The 16,574-nt window shown below is 39.2% G+C and overlaps 1 protein-coding gene across 2 annotated transcripts in view; it reads right to left on the reverse strand.

Annotated features, from left to right (window-relative positions):
* The window catches only part of ADGRA3 (adhesion G protein-coupled receptor A3), a 130,458-nt gene that overhangs the window by 87,074 nt on the left and 26,810 nt on the right, over positions 1-16,574 (reverse strand). The window contains exon 2 of one of the 2 annotated variants that reach the window (XM_005554582.5): positions 1,507-1,578. The exons of the other annotated variant lie outside the window; for it this stretch is intronic. Within the exon in view, the coding sequence (XP_005554639.3) occupies positions 1,507-1,578 (72 nt within the window). The remainder of the gene's footprint in view (positions 1-1,506; positions 1,579-16,574) is intronic. 2 annotated transcript variants of the gene reach the window in all.

Here is a 16,574-nt window from a genome sequence, read left to right on the forward strand (position 1 = left end):
AGGGAACAGAAAACATAATAGGAATGTACTGTCTCACACAATGATCCAAGGCGGTCATGCTTTGATGGGTCCTCCCAGGCTTCCTGTCTGCTTTCCTGATAGTCCCAAAGGTCCTTTCCTGAACCATAGTGACCATCGAATGTGTATGAAGGACCGTCCTTAGCTTAGGCAGGCCTAGAACCAAGGGTGTGATCAGCATACTCTAAAGCACATGGACGACATGGAACATGGTAGGAATATTGAAATAATGTGCCAAGAACATTTAAAAATATTCCTCTGTGTGTGTGTGTCTATATATATATATATGCATGCATGTATATAACCTAATTTAAAGACATCTGATCTAAATGAAAAGAACAGAGACATGCATAAAGAAATGAAGAATGCTAGATCATATATATTTACATACACATCAGGAACCTAAGCAATGAAGTCCTGCATGAGTTCTATCACAGGAGAAGCCTCTAGGTAAAAGGGTCAAGAAAAGGCCACGTAGAGAAATGGAGAAAGTGAAGCTGAGCAAAGAGAATTAAGAAAAATGAGGACAGTGTGTTATTCCACAGAAACGGAGATGTTTCACAGTGTAGCTTCCTTATGTATTTTGAAATTTTATCCTAAATGCATGAGTTAACAGGGGAAATTGAAATGTGATCCCAGAATAGCATTCGGAATACAAGTAAATTAAATGTCCATTGTCTGAAACTCACCAAAGCAAAAATATGAGTGCTACCTGTGACATATCATAAGCAAAACTAGACCTAATTGCTAAGAAAAATATATATTTACAAACATATCACATTCAAAGACATCTGAATAAAATATCAAAGTTTATACAAGTGATTTTCCCCTTGACATCACATCCTCGCTGCTGTTTTCACCATGGTGACATGCAAGCTTGGCCTTTCACCACGATTGTAAGCTTCCTGAGGCCTCCTTAGAAGCCGAGCAGATGCCAGCTCCATGCTTCCTGTACAGCCTGCAGAATCGTAAACCAATTTAACTTCTTTTCTTGATAAATTACCCAGTATCAGGTATTTCTCTACAGCAATACAAGAATGGCCTAACATAGCATACATGTTTCAAGATACAGAATTTCAAGACAGCATAGATGCTTTAAGCTAGCACACTTAAACAAAGTCAACAAAGTATGGTCCATGACCTCTGGTATAAGTAAAGATTTATTGGAAGACATCCACATCGATTCATTTATCATTCGTAAGTACTGTCTTATGCAATACTCATTGGCGTGTTATCTAAGGTTGCATTCACACTTCAAGGGCAGAGGTGAGTCACTTGTGGCCAGCTGTGAAAACCCAATTTACTTACTATCTGGCCCTTTACAGAATTTAGATACTTGTTTTTTAAAATAAAATTCTTAAAATTTTTCATTAAAAAATGTTAGAAAAACTCAATTTTTATTTTGAATAGTTGGGAGTTTAGTAACAGATTTACAATGAAAATGTGTTAAACAAAATAATAATGAGATAATAATTAAAGAATACTCACAATCTTTCAAGGAGACTTAACCCAGAAAATGAGCCATTCTTCAGCTCGGATATCTTATTGTTACTCAGAATCCTAAAAAATACCAAAAAATAATAATAATAATAAGTTGCCTAATATACACTACCAATATCAAAGTAATTTAGCTTATTATGTTTAAATCTATGAGGAATTCCAAGACATCATTTATTAGCCAGAAGGTTTGAGATGGCTGAAAAAAAGTGAGTGTCTTCCCCTTTCTCTGAGAAACCAACTATTTAAAGTAGTTTACCCATGCATCTTGTCCCATTTAAATTATTTGTATCACACATAATCAAAACTGAGAGAAAAGTTGATATGTAATAGCTCTAAGTTCAACATAAGCTTAAAGAATACCATACCATGTACATTTATATAATTAATCAAATTATACAAGTTGAATACTCATTTTTCAACTGGAAACTTAGCAGAAAAATGCATAATCTATGATCCTGTAAAATACTGACTTTATAAAGAAACAAGGTATCTTCTAGATATCATTTCAATAATGCTGAATATTATTTGTAATTTAATAATATATAAATCTACTGTCCATTTGTGTAAAAATATGCTTTTCACATGCACTCACAGACAAACACAGGTAGCTGAATCATAGTATATCTCACGCTTTAGGACGATGTTTATCAAAAATGAATTGAAAACAAAAACTGACTCAAAGAAGTCATAGTTGCACCTATCCCAAAAGTCGGACTTGCCTGAGAAGAGACTTCATATTATCTGGCACTCTCTCTAGGTTTTGTAACTTTATGTCGCTTTTGGAGCCTGAATATCAATAATGAGCATCCATGAATGAGGTGAAAATGCTAGTTATCCGAATTGGGGAGTGGGAATATCAAGGTAAGGAAAATGAGAAAACCAAGGCACAAAAGAGTTAAGTAAAGGGCCCAAGATTACACTAGCCAATGGCAGACCCAGGTTTTGAACCCAGCAGTTCCTACTCCAAATGCAAAGTTCTTCAACATACACTAATGTTGGTCACAAGGCACACTACAGGCATTTGGGACAGAAAACTCTCCATCACACACAGCACTGCATAACTTTCAGGGGCACCCTTCACAATGGCTACAGTGTGAGCTGGTGTTTCTTGAGACAATGCAACACAGCACTTCTTGTATACAAAATGTAAATGGAGCATACCTCTGGGTCAGAAGATTTTAGGTATTATTATTTTGTCTAAAAAAAAAACTTGGATTCCTTGTATTAAAACAAAATACCCATTTGACATTTGATTTTCTTTTGCTCTAAGTGAAGTTTTAAAATCCCTGCATATCAGAGCCTTTTCTTTCAGGAATTCCTAAAGTGAAACATACCTGGGGTTTCGACCCCAGCTCTATCACTTTCAAGTTATGTTGATTTTAGGCGAGTCACACCTCTCAGTAACAGAGTTCCATCACTGTTAAAATGGGAAGAATAAAATCTACCTCACGAACGGTAGGAGGAATTAGAAAAAGCATGACATATTAAATGAGTATCCATTAAGTTTCAAATTCTGTTTTCTTGGTTCTGAGACACACATCCTCCCTCATTTCAATGCTTTCTGACCTGTCAACTCAAGAATGGAAAACCAAACATGGTCATGTTCTCACTCACAAGCGGGAGTTAAGCTACGAGAATGCAAAGGAATAAGAATGATACAATGGACTTTGAGGAAAGGGTGGGAGGCGGGTGAGGGATAAAAGACTACACACTGGGTGCAGTGTATACTGCTCGGGTGATGAGTGCACCAAAATCTCAGAAATCACCACTAAAGAACTTACTCATGTAACCTAACACCACCTGTTCCCCCAAAATCTACCGAAATAAACAAATTTTTTAAAAAATGTTTTCTGAAATCCAGATGTATCTTACAATCCAAGTATATTATTGGATTGTATTCTGTCCCCCCGCCACCCGACAAAGCTGTTTGTTAGTTACTAAAGCAAACATAAGTGTTCAATCATTGGGACCGAGAAAACATGGTGATCAAAAACATTTGGATTAAAATACAATTTCCTCTAATCAAAACCGCAAAGGATTTGTTGTTGTTGTTTTTAATTGGCAGTTATTTAGCACAGGCAAAACAGAATTGAGACTCACATAGGAACTCAAAGCTCACGTCTCGAGCAAGATTTGCCAAGCAGCCCGGCAGAGCATACTAAGAGCCTATGACCGTGGCTATCCCAAACAGTATCTATCCTGAGCGGGCACTCACCAAATCTGACAGAAGGTATTTCCAGCGACTTTATGTCAGCATGACATATAACAGACAAAAATTAGAAACTCCCAAAGAGGTCAGTTATAAGAAGAAGAGTTAAACAAATTATAAAACATCCAAACAACAAAATTGTATGCCTCCAATAAAAATGATTCTTTCAAAGGAGACCTGAAGAGAAAAATGCTTACAAGCTTTTAAAAAGCAAACACCAAAACTGATATCCGTGATGGAAAAGAATCTCTGCATAGTCAAAAATAATAATAATTGGGAAAAAAAATATCAAAATGATCACTATTTTACTGAAGAGGTTTCTATTAATTTATTCTTTTTGGGTTTTGGTGGTTTTTTTTGTTTGGTTGGTTTTTTTTGTTTGTTTGTTTGTTTTTTGAGACGTAGTCTTGCTCTTGTCGCCCAGGCTAGAGTACAGTGGCACGATCTCAGCTCACTGTAATCTCCACCTCCCGAGTTCAAGCAATTCTTGTGCCTCAGCCTCCCAAGGAGCTGGGAGTATAAGTGCCCACCACCATACCCAGCTGATTTTTGTATTTTTAGTAGAGACAGGGTTTCACCAGGTTGGCCAGGATGGTCTTGAACTCCTGACATCAGGTGATCCGCCTGCCTCGGCCTCCCAAAGTGTTGGGTTTACAGGTGTGAGCCACCACACCTGGCTGATTTATATTTTATTCTTTATAATCCTGCAATATCTTTGGAAATCTCTAAAATAACACTCTTATTTTTTAAGTATTTTTCCTCCTGGTAATAAATATAAGAATCTTAATTGCTAAGTACAGTTTGAGGTTGAGTTTATTTTGAGTATATCTTAGAAATAAAAACAAGTAAATAATTTATGCTTTGAAATTAAAGAGTCACATTCATTTATTTATATTCAATAAATGTTTATATAGTGACTGACGTTAGAAACTTCACAGACACGAAAAGTAGTGCAAGTAACAATGGTGCTATACTCAGAGTCCAGGGTTTTAACTGCAACCCCACAAGGAATAAATGATTCAGTTTGTGTGACAGTCACTTCACTTTTCTAGGTAGACTTCAACTTCATTTTTAAGACCAAAAAAAAAAAAAAAAATTAGAGTGATTACCGAGATCCTTTCCAGCTAGTTTTAATTTTCTATATTTAATTATTACGTTTTAATGAGCAAAGCTGTCAAACTTTGCAGTGACTAAGAATTTAAAATAAACCAAAGAACAGGGAAATGAAAACTACACAACCAACCAACCTCAGTGACATTAGTGTGCCGTTTCCGAGTAAAGAATGAAACCCAAACATGAGTAGCTTATAAAGAACGGCCAGGGTAGTGGCTGAATTACACTCACTGCAATTCAGGAATGTTTCAGCCAAAGGACTGTCATTTGCTCAGTCATAAAAGCTTTAGTACGAGAAATGATAAATTTTATTGAGGAAAGTAAAAAGGAAGACATTTCATCACACTTAAAAAGTTATAACTGTAACCTTAAAAATATAGTTTACAACCTCAAGTTAATATATTCAGTCTACACATTATTTGATGTGTTTAAGGATTTCGCGCTAGAAAACAGAATCAGTATGAATAAATCTACTCTGCAGACAGCTTTTATACTCAATTTTGAAATGGGGGACTGTGGAACTAGCAAATGCGTAATATCATGTATCATTATAAACCTAAAACCCATTCATAATCAATATTTTTGCTGACATCTTTGAAATTTCAAACTTTCTAGGAGGTAACTAAATGAAAAATATAAAACTTGACCGAAGTCATAAAGCTCATATACACCCATTTCTGTTCTATACTAATGACATTACCGCCACATGATCTATAGACAATGCTTAGGAACACTACTTGGAGCTCTTGTCTCTTGAATTTAAACACCGTAAGAAAGTCTTTGATGTCCATTGCTACTATTTAACACAGCACCAAGTTTAAGTTTGGTATATTGCTTATGCTGGAATACGAAAACAGGAGTGAGACTTACTATAGACATACTTTTTTAAAAAATCAAAAGTTTATGGAGCAGAAGAAATAAACATTAAGTAGTATTAGAAGTTCTCAGTTGCTTGCTATTGCAAGTCCCAGAATGGAGTGAGTCATGGAAAATTGCTGACAACACTCATACCTTGTATAGCAGAAGGCACAAAATAATTATCCTTTTGAGAGGAATTTAAAAATACATTTCAAGAGTACTAAATATTCAGATCAAATATGTTGGGGCTATAATTCGGGGCATCAACCGCTGGAGGGAAAAGTCAGATAAACCATCAAATAGGGTTATTGTAGCAGGTTGAATGGCTGAAGTGGGTTGAAAGGCGTCACCCGGAACCTGTGAATGTGAAACTGTGAACGTGACCTTGTTTAGAAAAAGAGTGTTTGTTGTTGTGATTAAGTTAAGGTTCTAGAGAGGAGAGCATCCTGAGTTAGGGTAGGCCCTAAATCCAACGCAAGTGTCCTTAACAGGGAAGAAGAGAAGACAGAGTTCAACACTCTATGAAGATGAAGGCAGAGATGAGCCTCAGAAAGAGACAAAATGGAAAAACAGAAGAAAAGCAGATTTACAACCCATAATAACTAAGGATTTCCCAGAACTAAGGAAAAGAGCAAATAGGAAATTTTAAGATGTAGCACATTTATAAAATTTCTTTTTGATTTTTTTAAAATCCATAAGCAATGTGAAAAGATAAACAAATATTTTCAACTCCTATTAAAGGCAAAGGACTAATTTTCCAAATATACAAAGAATTATTTTAAAAAAATTAAGAAAAAAAAAAACCTCCCCAATAGATGCGACCAAAAAAAAGCTCATCATCAATGGTCATTAGAGAAATGCAAATCAAAACCACAATGAGATACCATCTCACAACAGTTAGAATGGTGATCATTAAAAAGTCAGAGGTGGGTGTGGTGGCTCACGCCTGTAATCCCAGCATTTTGGGAGGCTGAGGCGGGTGGTTCATGAGGTCAGGAGATGGAGACCATCTGGCTAACACAGTGAAACACCATCTCTACTAAAAACATTAAAAAAAGCCGGGCATGGTGGTGGGCGCCTGTAGTCCCAGCTACTCAGGAGGCTAAGGCAGAAGAATGGTGTGAACCCAGGAGGCGGAGCTTGCAGTGAGCTGAGATTGCGCCACTGCACTCCAGCCTGGATGACATAGCGAGACTCTGTCTCAAAACAAAACAAAACAAAAAGTCAGGAAACAACAGATGCTGGAGAGGATGTGGAGAAACAGGAATGCTTTTACACTGTTGATGGGAGTGTAAATTACATCAACCATTGTAGAAGACAGCATGGCGATTGCTCAAGGATCTAGAACTAGAAATACCATTTGACCCAGCAATCCCATTACTGGGTATATACCCAAAGAATCATAAATCATTCTACTATAAAGACACTATGCACACGTATGTTTACTGCAGCACTATTCACAACAGCAAAGACTTGGAACCAACCCAAATGCCCATCATTGATAGACTGGATAAAGAAAATGTGGCACATGTATACCATGGAATATTATGCAGCCATAAAAAAGGATCAGTTCATGTCTTTTGCAAGGACATGGATGAAGCTGGAAACCATCATTCTCAACAAACTAACATAGGAACAGAAAACCAAATACCTCATGTTCTCACTCATAAGTGGGAGTTGAACAATGAGAACACATGGACACAGGGAGGGGAACATCACACACAGGGGCCCGTAGAGGTGTGGAGGGCTAGGGGAGGGAGAGCATTAGGAGAAATACCTAATGTAGATGACAGGTTGATGGGTGCAGCAAACCACCATGGCAGGTGTATACCTATGTAACAAACCTGCACGTTGTGCACATGTATCTCAGAACTTAAAGTATTTAAAAATCTTTTGCCAAAAAAAGAAAAAAGAAAAATCAGCAAAAGCCTTGAACAGATAGTTCAGGAAAAATAAACACCAATGGATCACAATCAAATGAAAGGATGTATGACAACCTCAGTCACGAGGGAAATACAAATTAAAACAAGATACCATAAATAACGTTTCACAGTGGGGGGGGGAGGAAATGTGATCACCCATTTTATATTCTGAAGGAAAGAGCCACTCATATTTTGCTATAAATCAGTACAATCAGCTGGGCATGGTAGCTTAACTCCTGTAGTCCCAGCTACTCAGGAGGCGAAGGTGGGAGGATTGCTTGAGCCCAGAAGTTCAAGATCAGCGTGGGTGATATATAGCAAGACCCTGTCGTTTAAAAACAAACAAAACAGAGGAAAAAAAAAAAAAAAAAAAACTATGGAGGGTAAAAGTACAAACATATACACACTGTTTCATCCACTTATTCCTCTTCTGAAAATTTACCCTGAAGACATAGTTGCACTTGTACAAAATATAGTACATATCTTATATAATTATATACTTATATAACAAAATTATTCATTGCACTACTGTCTGTATAAGTTACTTGCTGGATACTGACATTGGTTCCAATAATAGGGGATTTTATGGAATTCTTCTGTCTATCTACAAAATGAAATACCAGAAAGATGGAGAGCTGTAGGACACAGGGAGAGGAAGCACTTTAAGTATTCACACAGAAAGATCAAGGCATACATTTATTTATGTATTTTAAATTTCCACTCTTTGAGGCCCCAGTATGCCTGTAATCCCAGTGCTTTGGAAAGCCAAGGCAGAAGGACCACTTGAGCCCAGGAGTTTGAGTTTACAGTGAGCTATGATCCGGCTACTGCACTCCAGCCTGGATGACAGAGCAAGACCCTGTCTCAAAACAATAAAAGTTTCCACTCCTTGACATTTCTGATTTGCCATTTTACAAACTGTACTAATGCAAACTGATACTGTGTTAGATTTAGCATGTACAATAATATGTTATTGCTACAACATTGTTTATCAAGTACAAGAAAAAGAGATAAGAAAGGAAGGTTGGCTAGATTTTGGGCCAGGTGAGTCACTAAATTCAATTGGTACACATCCTAAATTTTTAAGGCCACCTGTGATAAGCAAAACTCAGGACTGTTAACTCCTCAAAAATAAATTTCCAGTGCTTCCCTTCATTTACTCCACTAATGAAAACTGGTGACTCCTGGCCGGGCGCGGTGGCTCAAGCCTGTAATCCCAGCACTTTGGGAGGCCGAGGCGGGCGGATCACAAGGTCAGGAGATCGAGACCACAGTGAAACCCCGTCTCTACTAAAAATACAAAAAATTAGCCAGGCGCGGTGGCGGGCGCCTGTAGTCCCAGCTACTCAGGAGGCTGAGGCAGGAGAATGGCGTGAACCCAGGAGGCGGAGCTTGCAGTGAGCCGAGATCGCGCCACTGCACTCCAGCCTGGGCAACAGCGTGAGACTCCGTCTCAAAAAAAAAAAAAAAAAAAAAGAAAACTGGTGACTCCCAACATTCGTCTGAAGTTCTAGTTCAGAAGCCAAAAAACCCAACCAGCCACTGGTTTTCTTTAAAGCCTAAGACCTCTAAGAACAGTGTTTAAATTTTTAAACACATGAAAAAAAATCAGAACAATACTACCTCGTGACACATGAAACTTGTAGGAAATTCAAATTTCAATGCCCTTAAAGGTTTGCTAAAACCAACCATGCCCATTTGTTTACATATTGTCAATGGCTGCTTTTTTTTTTTTTTTTTGTATGTTTTTGTGAAAGTTTTACAGAGTAAAACAGACTTGTACAAAGGATTTCCCCTAAATTTTCCCTTTCAGAAGGTATCTCCTACAATAATTTTAATAGGACCAAGAGTTACCAAATACTGAGGATGTGCTAGGACAGCAGAGCTGAGTAGTGGCAACAGACATTCTGGTCTGTAAAGCCTAAAATATTTACTAATTGATCTTCAAAGAAAAAGTCTGCCAACTCCTGTTTTACTCTGTCTCAGCTTATTCCGTTTTCAGATAAATACAAATAAAATGCTATTTTCTAAAATAATTCTTCCTAGCAAAAATGACAGTATCTACTGAATCTCAAAATTCTCCATCCATTTGATTATTCTTCATATTAAAATTACATTTAATTCTGCATGGCATCAGCAATTAAATACATTTTGTCATAAGCACAGCTAGTTACTTGGTTCATCAATGTTCCTCCTTTGATTGGACACATTGACTCATTCATTCATTTTTGCAGAAAATAATTCTGGGTGGTATGCTTTAGCTCTTGTGTGTCAAGAAATATTTTGCCTTCACTCTACTCACCTTGTTTTAACACTTCTCATTATCTGAAATCACTCTGTTCAGGCATTTGTGTATCTACCATTTCTCCCACAACAAAGTAAAACCCATAAAGTATAGAAATCTTTTCCAATTTGACCATAATTGCATCCTCACAAAAAAAGAACATAATGGTGAATATCTGAGTGACCGTATTGTGCAGTGAATATACTCAATCATTCTTCACCGGAACCCTATGATATAGCTGGGTTCGGTGGCTTACACCTATAATCCCAGCAATTTGGGAGGCTGAGGCAGGAGGATTGCTTGAGCCCAGGAGTTAGAGACTAGCCTGGGCAACACAGTGAGACCCCAACTCTAAAAAAAAGTAAAGACAACAGCCAGGCACGGTGGTGTGAGCGTGTAGTCCTGGCTCCTTGGAGGACTGAGTGGGGAGGATTGCTCAAGCCCAGGAGGTCGAGGCTGTAGTGAGCTATGACAGTGCCATTGCACTCCACCCTGGGCCACAGAGCAAGACCCTGTCTCAAACAAAATAAAACAAAACCCACGATGTAGATATTATTATTTTCTTCAAAACAATGACCAAAAATTTGCAAGGCAAAAGAAATCAATAACTTGCTCGGGTTCACATGCAGACTAACCAGCAGAGTTAACATTCCAGCAATGTCAAGTATGAGTGACTGTTGTAGGCACATGCCCCTACTCAGCTGTCTTTCCAAAAGAGGCCTTGGGGCAGGACAGCAGTTAGCTGAGGGCCCCCAGCCACAGATGTCTAGAGGATCTGCCTCCGTTTTCAATTTTCAAGCAGAGGCCATGCACATTGCAGGCAGTCCCCAGCCAATGACTGAGCACAGCAGTGGTAGCGGGACTCTGCATTTCTACCTAGTAGACTTCTGGTGGACGATCTCTACCAGAACTCTGCAAAGGGCTGGCCGAGCCTTTCTCATAGCTGTAACGCAGTCTTAGACCTTTCCTTCCCCTCTCCTTTCATAGGTGCTAGACCTGCAGTTCCCATCTGAAGACTTCTCATGCCTGCTTCTGTTTTCTCTCTTTATTTTTCATAGTAATTCCCCCTAGTAAACATCTTAAACTCCTAGCTCCACTCTGGCATGTGCTTCCCAGGAGACCCAACAGACAAGGTCCCACAACATCTGTGCAATGAATGAATGAAATAAAAAATAAAACTGGGTTTAAATTTGTATGTTCAAAGATCCTTCCCTGAGGACATGACATAGCACCTATAATTTAATGGCATGCAGTGGTACAGATCAGAAATATAAATCTCAGCCCCAGCCTTATTCCTTCCTAAGTCTTATGGGATTCTTTTTGGAAATCAAAAATTCTACCAGGGTATGTCTAGTATTCTTTCTTCTCTTCATACTGCAATAAAAGTGTCCCAAGATACTTTTTCTACATGTTAGACCTTCTAAACTTAAAACCATCTTAAAACTGATAGCAAAAGAATCTTCCAGCTGTTAGGAAAAGGAGGAAGTTAAGCATTTATCAGTGGTTGTCATTGTTGGCACACACAAAAACTGTGGTTGAATTTTAAGTCTGGATCCTTAATTATGGCTTAATGTTTACACATTAAGGTTTCACTACGATGCAGCACTGAAATAAACAGTCGTGTAACAGAAGATTGCATATGCTATGACAGCGTAATTAAAGGCAGAGAATATCAAATCTCTCAGAATTTGACATTTAGGAGAGGCTGGAGGGATTCATTCGTGTGTCATAGAGAACTATCATTCAAGCAGCTCACAACCCTGGTAAGCTGCCAGCTAACTTTTAAGAAAAACAGTTAAACTTCCAATGATGCATGATTACATTTTTTTAAAGCTTGTTAAATTAACCCCAAGTTAAAAAAAAAAAAAGCAAAACCTAATACAGGCATCCAAATTATATTATCACAACCTAAAGATGCTAAAGAAAAAGTCAAGATTACTTTTATGACAAACTGTGCAATTACGATGCAGGCAATATACCCCAAAATGATTTTAAATATATTTTCCATGCATATATAAAAAGAAAAAAGAATAAATGGGTAAAACGCTAGTAATATAGGAAAATCAGGTAAATCTGGGTAAAAAATATACAGAGGTTCTACCCATTATTCTTATTCTTTTAATAGTCATGTAAGTTTGAAATTATTTTCAAATAAAAAGTGTAAGTAGGCCAGGCACAGTAGCTCGTGCCTATAATCCCAGCACTTTGGGAGGCCAAGGCGGGTGGATCACTTGAGGTCAGGAGTTCGAGACCAGCCTGACCAACATAGTGAAACTCCGTCTCTACTAAAAATACAAAAATTAGCCCAGCGTGGTGGTGCACACTGTAATCCCAGCTACTCAGAAGGCTGAGGTGAGAGAATCGCTTGAGCCCAGGGGGCAGAGGTTGCAGTGAGTTGAGATCATGCCACTGGACTCCAGCCTGGGTGATACAGTGAGACCCCGTTTCCAAAAAAAAAAAAAAGTGTAAGCAGTTTTGTATTAAAATGACACCATGTAGAATAAAAATGGTTAAGTGATTCAGAATGAGAAGGCTGGAGGTGACAGAGGTGCTAAGGAAGTGGCATTTCATGAGGTGGGAAAAAAAATATGTACACGTTTAGAGAAACCAGCTCTTAAGAATAATTACATCTCTGGCTCCCTCGCCGAAAAGTTGTTTGGAAATAAGCATCCGACTGTTGACGCTTTGAATCAAAGAATTGTTTAGGCTGCCTTTTACTTCTCCATCTGCTCTTAAGCTGGATATTCCACCTCTTAGTTCCAACCTTCACATTTCCTAATTCTGCTTCAGAATTCTTATCTTAATCCTTCTGCTTTGAATTTTGGAATAAGTCCTCTGCTTAATTATCCAGACCACTAATTTTCTTAAGTCTTTAGTTGTTGCCATTTCTCCCTTCAGCCCACCTACTGACCCCACACAAGCACTTTTTTTTTTTTTTTTTTTTTTTTTTTTTTTTTTTTGACACAGGGTATCACTCTGTCACCCACTGGAGTGCAGTGGTACCATCTCGGCTCACTGCAACCTCCACCTCCTGGGTTCAAGCAATTCTCCTGCCTCAGCCTCCTGAGTAGCTGGGATCACAGGGATGGGCCACCATATCTGACAGGGTTTTGTCATGTCGGCCAGGCTGGTCTTGAACTCCTGGCCTCAAGTGATCCACCCACCTTGGCCTCCCAAAGTGCCAGGATTACAGGCGTGAGCCACCATACCTGTCCCACACCGAGTTTTTTAATATTATAAGCCCACACTTAACTTGTGAGAACTCCTTTGTTCGACCTTTCTCAGGAGATTTTTTTTTTTTCAATCAGTTGCTCTACTCTTGGATCTGAGACTATGAATTAGAATTTTCCTGTGTTAACTTTTCCCCAGTGGTTCCATGGGACTGGTTTGGTGGCCTCTCATTCTGTTGGCTTCTTCTCAAACGTCTGATGATCCTTCTTGGTTGCTGGCTCATATTTGCAAATGTGGGGCTAGAATGCTCACTATTAGTTGCTGCAGAGGGTTCTTTAGCACACATGAAAATAATGGTGAATGAACAGAGCAAAACTGCCTTTACTTCTAGGTTCAGAAATCGCATATCCATGGAGATGGAGACACAAAAGATACCTGGCACCCACTACGACTTCTCCCTCCTGCTACACAGTCGCCCACTATATTCTGCCTTGGCAAATCTCCCAGATTATTTAAAACTAAGCTAAATGGCCTTGTCACAGAAGCAAACTGGACCACCATCTCCTCAGAGCCAGACTGATAGCAGAACTGGAGCAGCTGTTTCAGGTTATTAATTCCTGGCCAGGCGCTCTCATTAGCCACTTTTGTTGCCACCCCCTATGGTTTCAGTTCTTGGGAATCATCCAGGATGCTGTTAAGAAAATCCATTTTTCTAGTTATTCCCACTTCTGTCTCTATTGGGTTGTAAGTTCCTTTGCATGGAGTGTGCTTTATTTATTTCACAGTGTCCTCAATGCTTCCAGGGTCTCTAGAGCAACTTTCTTATTTTTCAGCCCTGTTATGGCTCTTTTCATATTTTTATGTTTCTTCTATTGTTTTCAACAGAATTTTGAAAGGAAAGGAGAAAAAGTAAACAGACGCGGCTCACTGTATATCCACTTAGGGGGCCATAAAGGGGTCATTTCCTAAAAGTAGAGCCTCCATCCTCTTTTATATGTCCTCTCTGGATGCTAAGTGATTCATGGACGGTTTGGTTTCTAGCCCATCTTTTCCCCGTCGTGCAGGGAAAGCTACAACTCATAGAAAAAGCTTAACCACCTTTCATTTAACAGAATTATACTTTTAATCACAAGGGTATCTGTGTAAAACAAGAAAACCTCATACATCAACCAAAAGCTAAAGTCCCAGGTCCTCTGTAAAACAGTCAGATGTCCCTGACCACAACCATTCTTAAAGTGCCATACTCATCCTGCTCCAACAACTCAAAGAAAGGGAGGCAGATGCGGGGGAACCTCCGAGGGCTGAGGATGTGGTTCAGTGCCCTGGCTGGCAACTCTAACCCATTTTGTATTTAGGGTCATTTTTCCAGTCTCTACCCTCACTCGATAATTACCGAGCATTTAATAGTAATCACAGAAGGCAAACTCCAGAATACAAAATACTGGAATTTGAATCTTAACACCAGGATTTGGCTTTATGACTTTGGATAAGTTCTTAACCCCTCAGTTACTTAATGCCTCATCGGTTTATCACCCCAGGCCTTTCTAAGAGACAATACAAGGCTTTTGTAAATATATATGAGAACGTGTGGTGAAGCACTTAAAGCAGGCCTTCTGACTGCTAAGATCCAAGCAACTGGACATCACAGCTAGAGAATAAAGCTGATACTGAACGTTTTCAGTAGCAGCATCTACTGACTGAATACCAGCCAGGCTGGGCTACTATGCTCTCTCCCGAGAAAGTCAACAGCATCTGCTGCACCACACCAGTCTCTCCCAACGGTGACACCTCTGGGGTTCATGAACATGCCTCTAACATGTTTTCACTAACATGGTAAAATAAACTAACTCAAACTGACAACTTCACAGATATTGTTTAGATAAGTATTTTTAAATGAGCAAAATTTAAACTGAGATAATATATTCTAAATCAGAGGTCCCCAACCTTTTTAGCTCCAGGAATTAGTTTCACAGAAGACAATTTTGCCATGGATGGGAGGATGAGGGATGGTTTCGAAGGCATTAGATTATCATAAAGAGCGTGCAACCTAGCTCCTTCACATGTGCAATTCACAATAGGGTTGTACTCCTGTGAGAATTCTAGCGCTCAGCTGATCTGACAGGAGGTGGAGCTCAGGCAGTAACACTTGCTCACCCGTCACTCACCTCCTGTAACAGCCATGGATTGGTACCTGTCCAAGGTCCGGGGGTTGGTGACCCTTGGTCTAAATAACAGTATAAGTGGCATCTAATGACAAAGCAGGACGACAGCACACTGTACCCATCTAAAGTTGGAAACACTATACCATTTTCACCAACAAGAGAGCCACAGAGCAGGACAAGAGTTTGAAGACATAGCCTCTCCAGAAAGCTCTTTGACGAAATGCATTCAGCAAGAACTACCTACTAAACCAAACAATTCTAAATTGAAGACAGTTACTCAAATTTGTGTTGTTAAATATTTCTCCCATTTATCCAACCAAGAAACTCTCTGAAGGGATAACACTACAATGACCTGCCACACCCACCCTACAGAATGTTGAACTACAGCTGCCAGGTGCCTGGGAAACAAAAGGCAAAAGTGTGGCCGGTGAAGCCAGAGCTTGGGGTGCTGGATGTTGGGGTGCCGGATGTCAGGGTGCCTAGATCTGAATCCGTGCTGCCACCTGACACTAGTATAAACTTAAGTGACAAGTGATCCCTGCCCTGACCTTCAGTGGTGGAATCCATAGACAGGGATAATGGTGCTGATTTGTTTAGAGCAGGGGTCAGCAAACTGTAGCCTGTAAACTGTTTTTATAAATAAGGTTTTATTGGAACCCAGCCACATTCACTCATCTGTGAATTGTTTTATGGCTGCTTTCACATGTATAGGGTTGTGTAGCTGCAACAGAGACTGTACACTTAAAATATTTACTAGCTGGGCCTACACAGCAGGAGTTTGCCTACCCTTGGTGCAGAACATTGGTTCTCAATTCTGGCTGCACATCAAAATCATTTATGAAGCTTTAAAAAAAAAAAAAAAAAGCCAAAGCCTTGGCATCCCCTGAACCAACAGATAAAATCTTAGGCTGTGGAGATGTGACATCATTAACTCCTCAGATGAGCTCTGTTGGCACCTTCAGCACCAGGCTTCGGGGGCTGGGACCATCCCTGAGCCTCGTACAACTTACAGTGCTCTAAGAGCTATAAGAGGTTAACCAAACGCAAGTGTGAAGAGGGCCATGGGAGGCAGAGAAAAGTATGGCTACTTCAGGGATCTAGAGGCCAGAGAAAACACGAGAACAATCCAGAAGTCTGCTTTGAAGGACATGGGGCTATCAGAGGGGACAGAAGGTAACAGTACAGAAATATAAAAGCAGACAGAGAGACATGAGTCAACCTAAGAAGATTCAATAACAGCACAGAAAATTAAAAATTTGGGGAAAACATAATTTTACTTTCTTAATTTAGTAAACAAAAGCCACTACTGGGAAGCAAATCACGAAGACACCTACAGT

This window comes from Macaca fascicularis, chromosome 5, assembly GCF_037993035.2.
Source record: "Macaca fascicularis isolate 582-1 chromosome 5, T2T-MFA8v1.1".
Classification (NCBI taxonomy): Eukaryota; Metazoa; Chordata; class Mammalia; order Primates; family Cercopithecidae; genus Macaca; species Macaca fascicularis.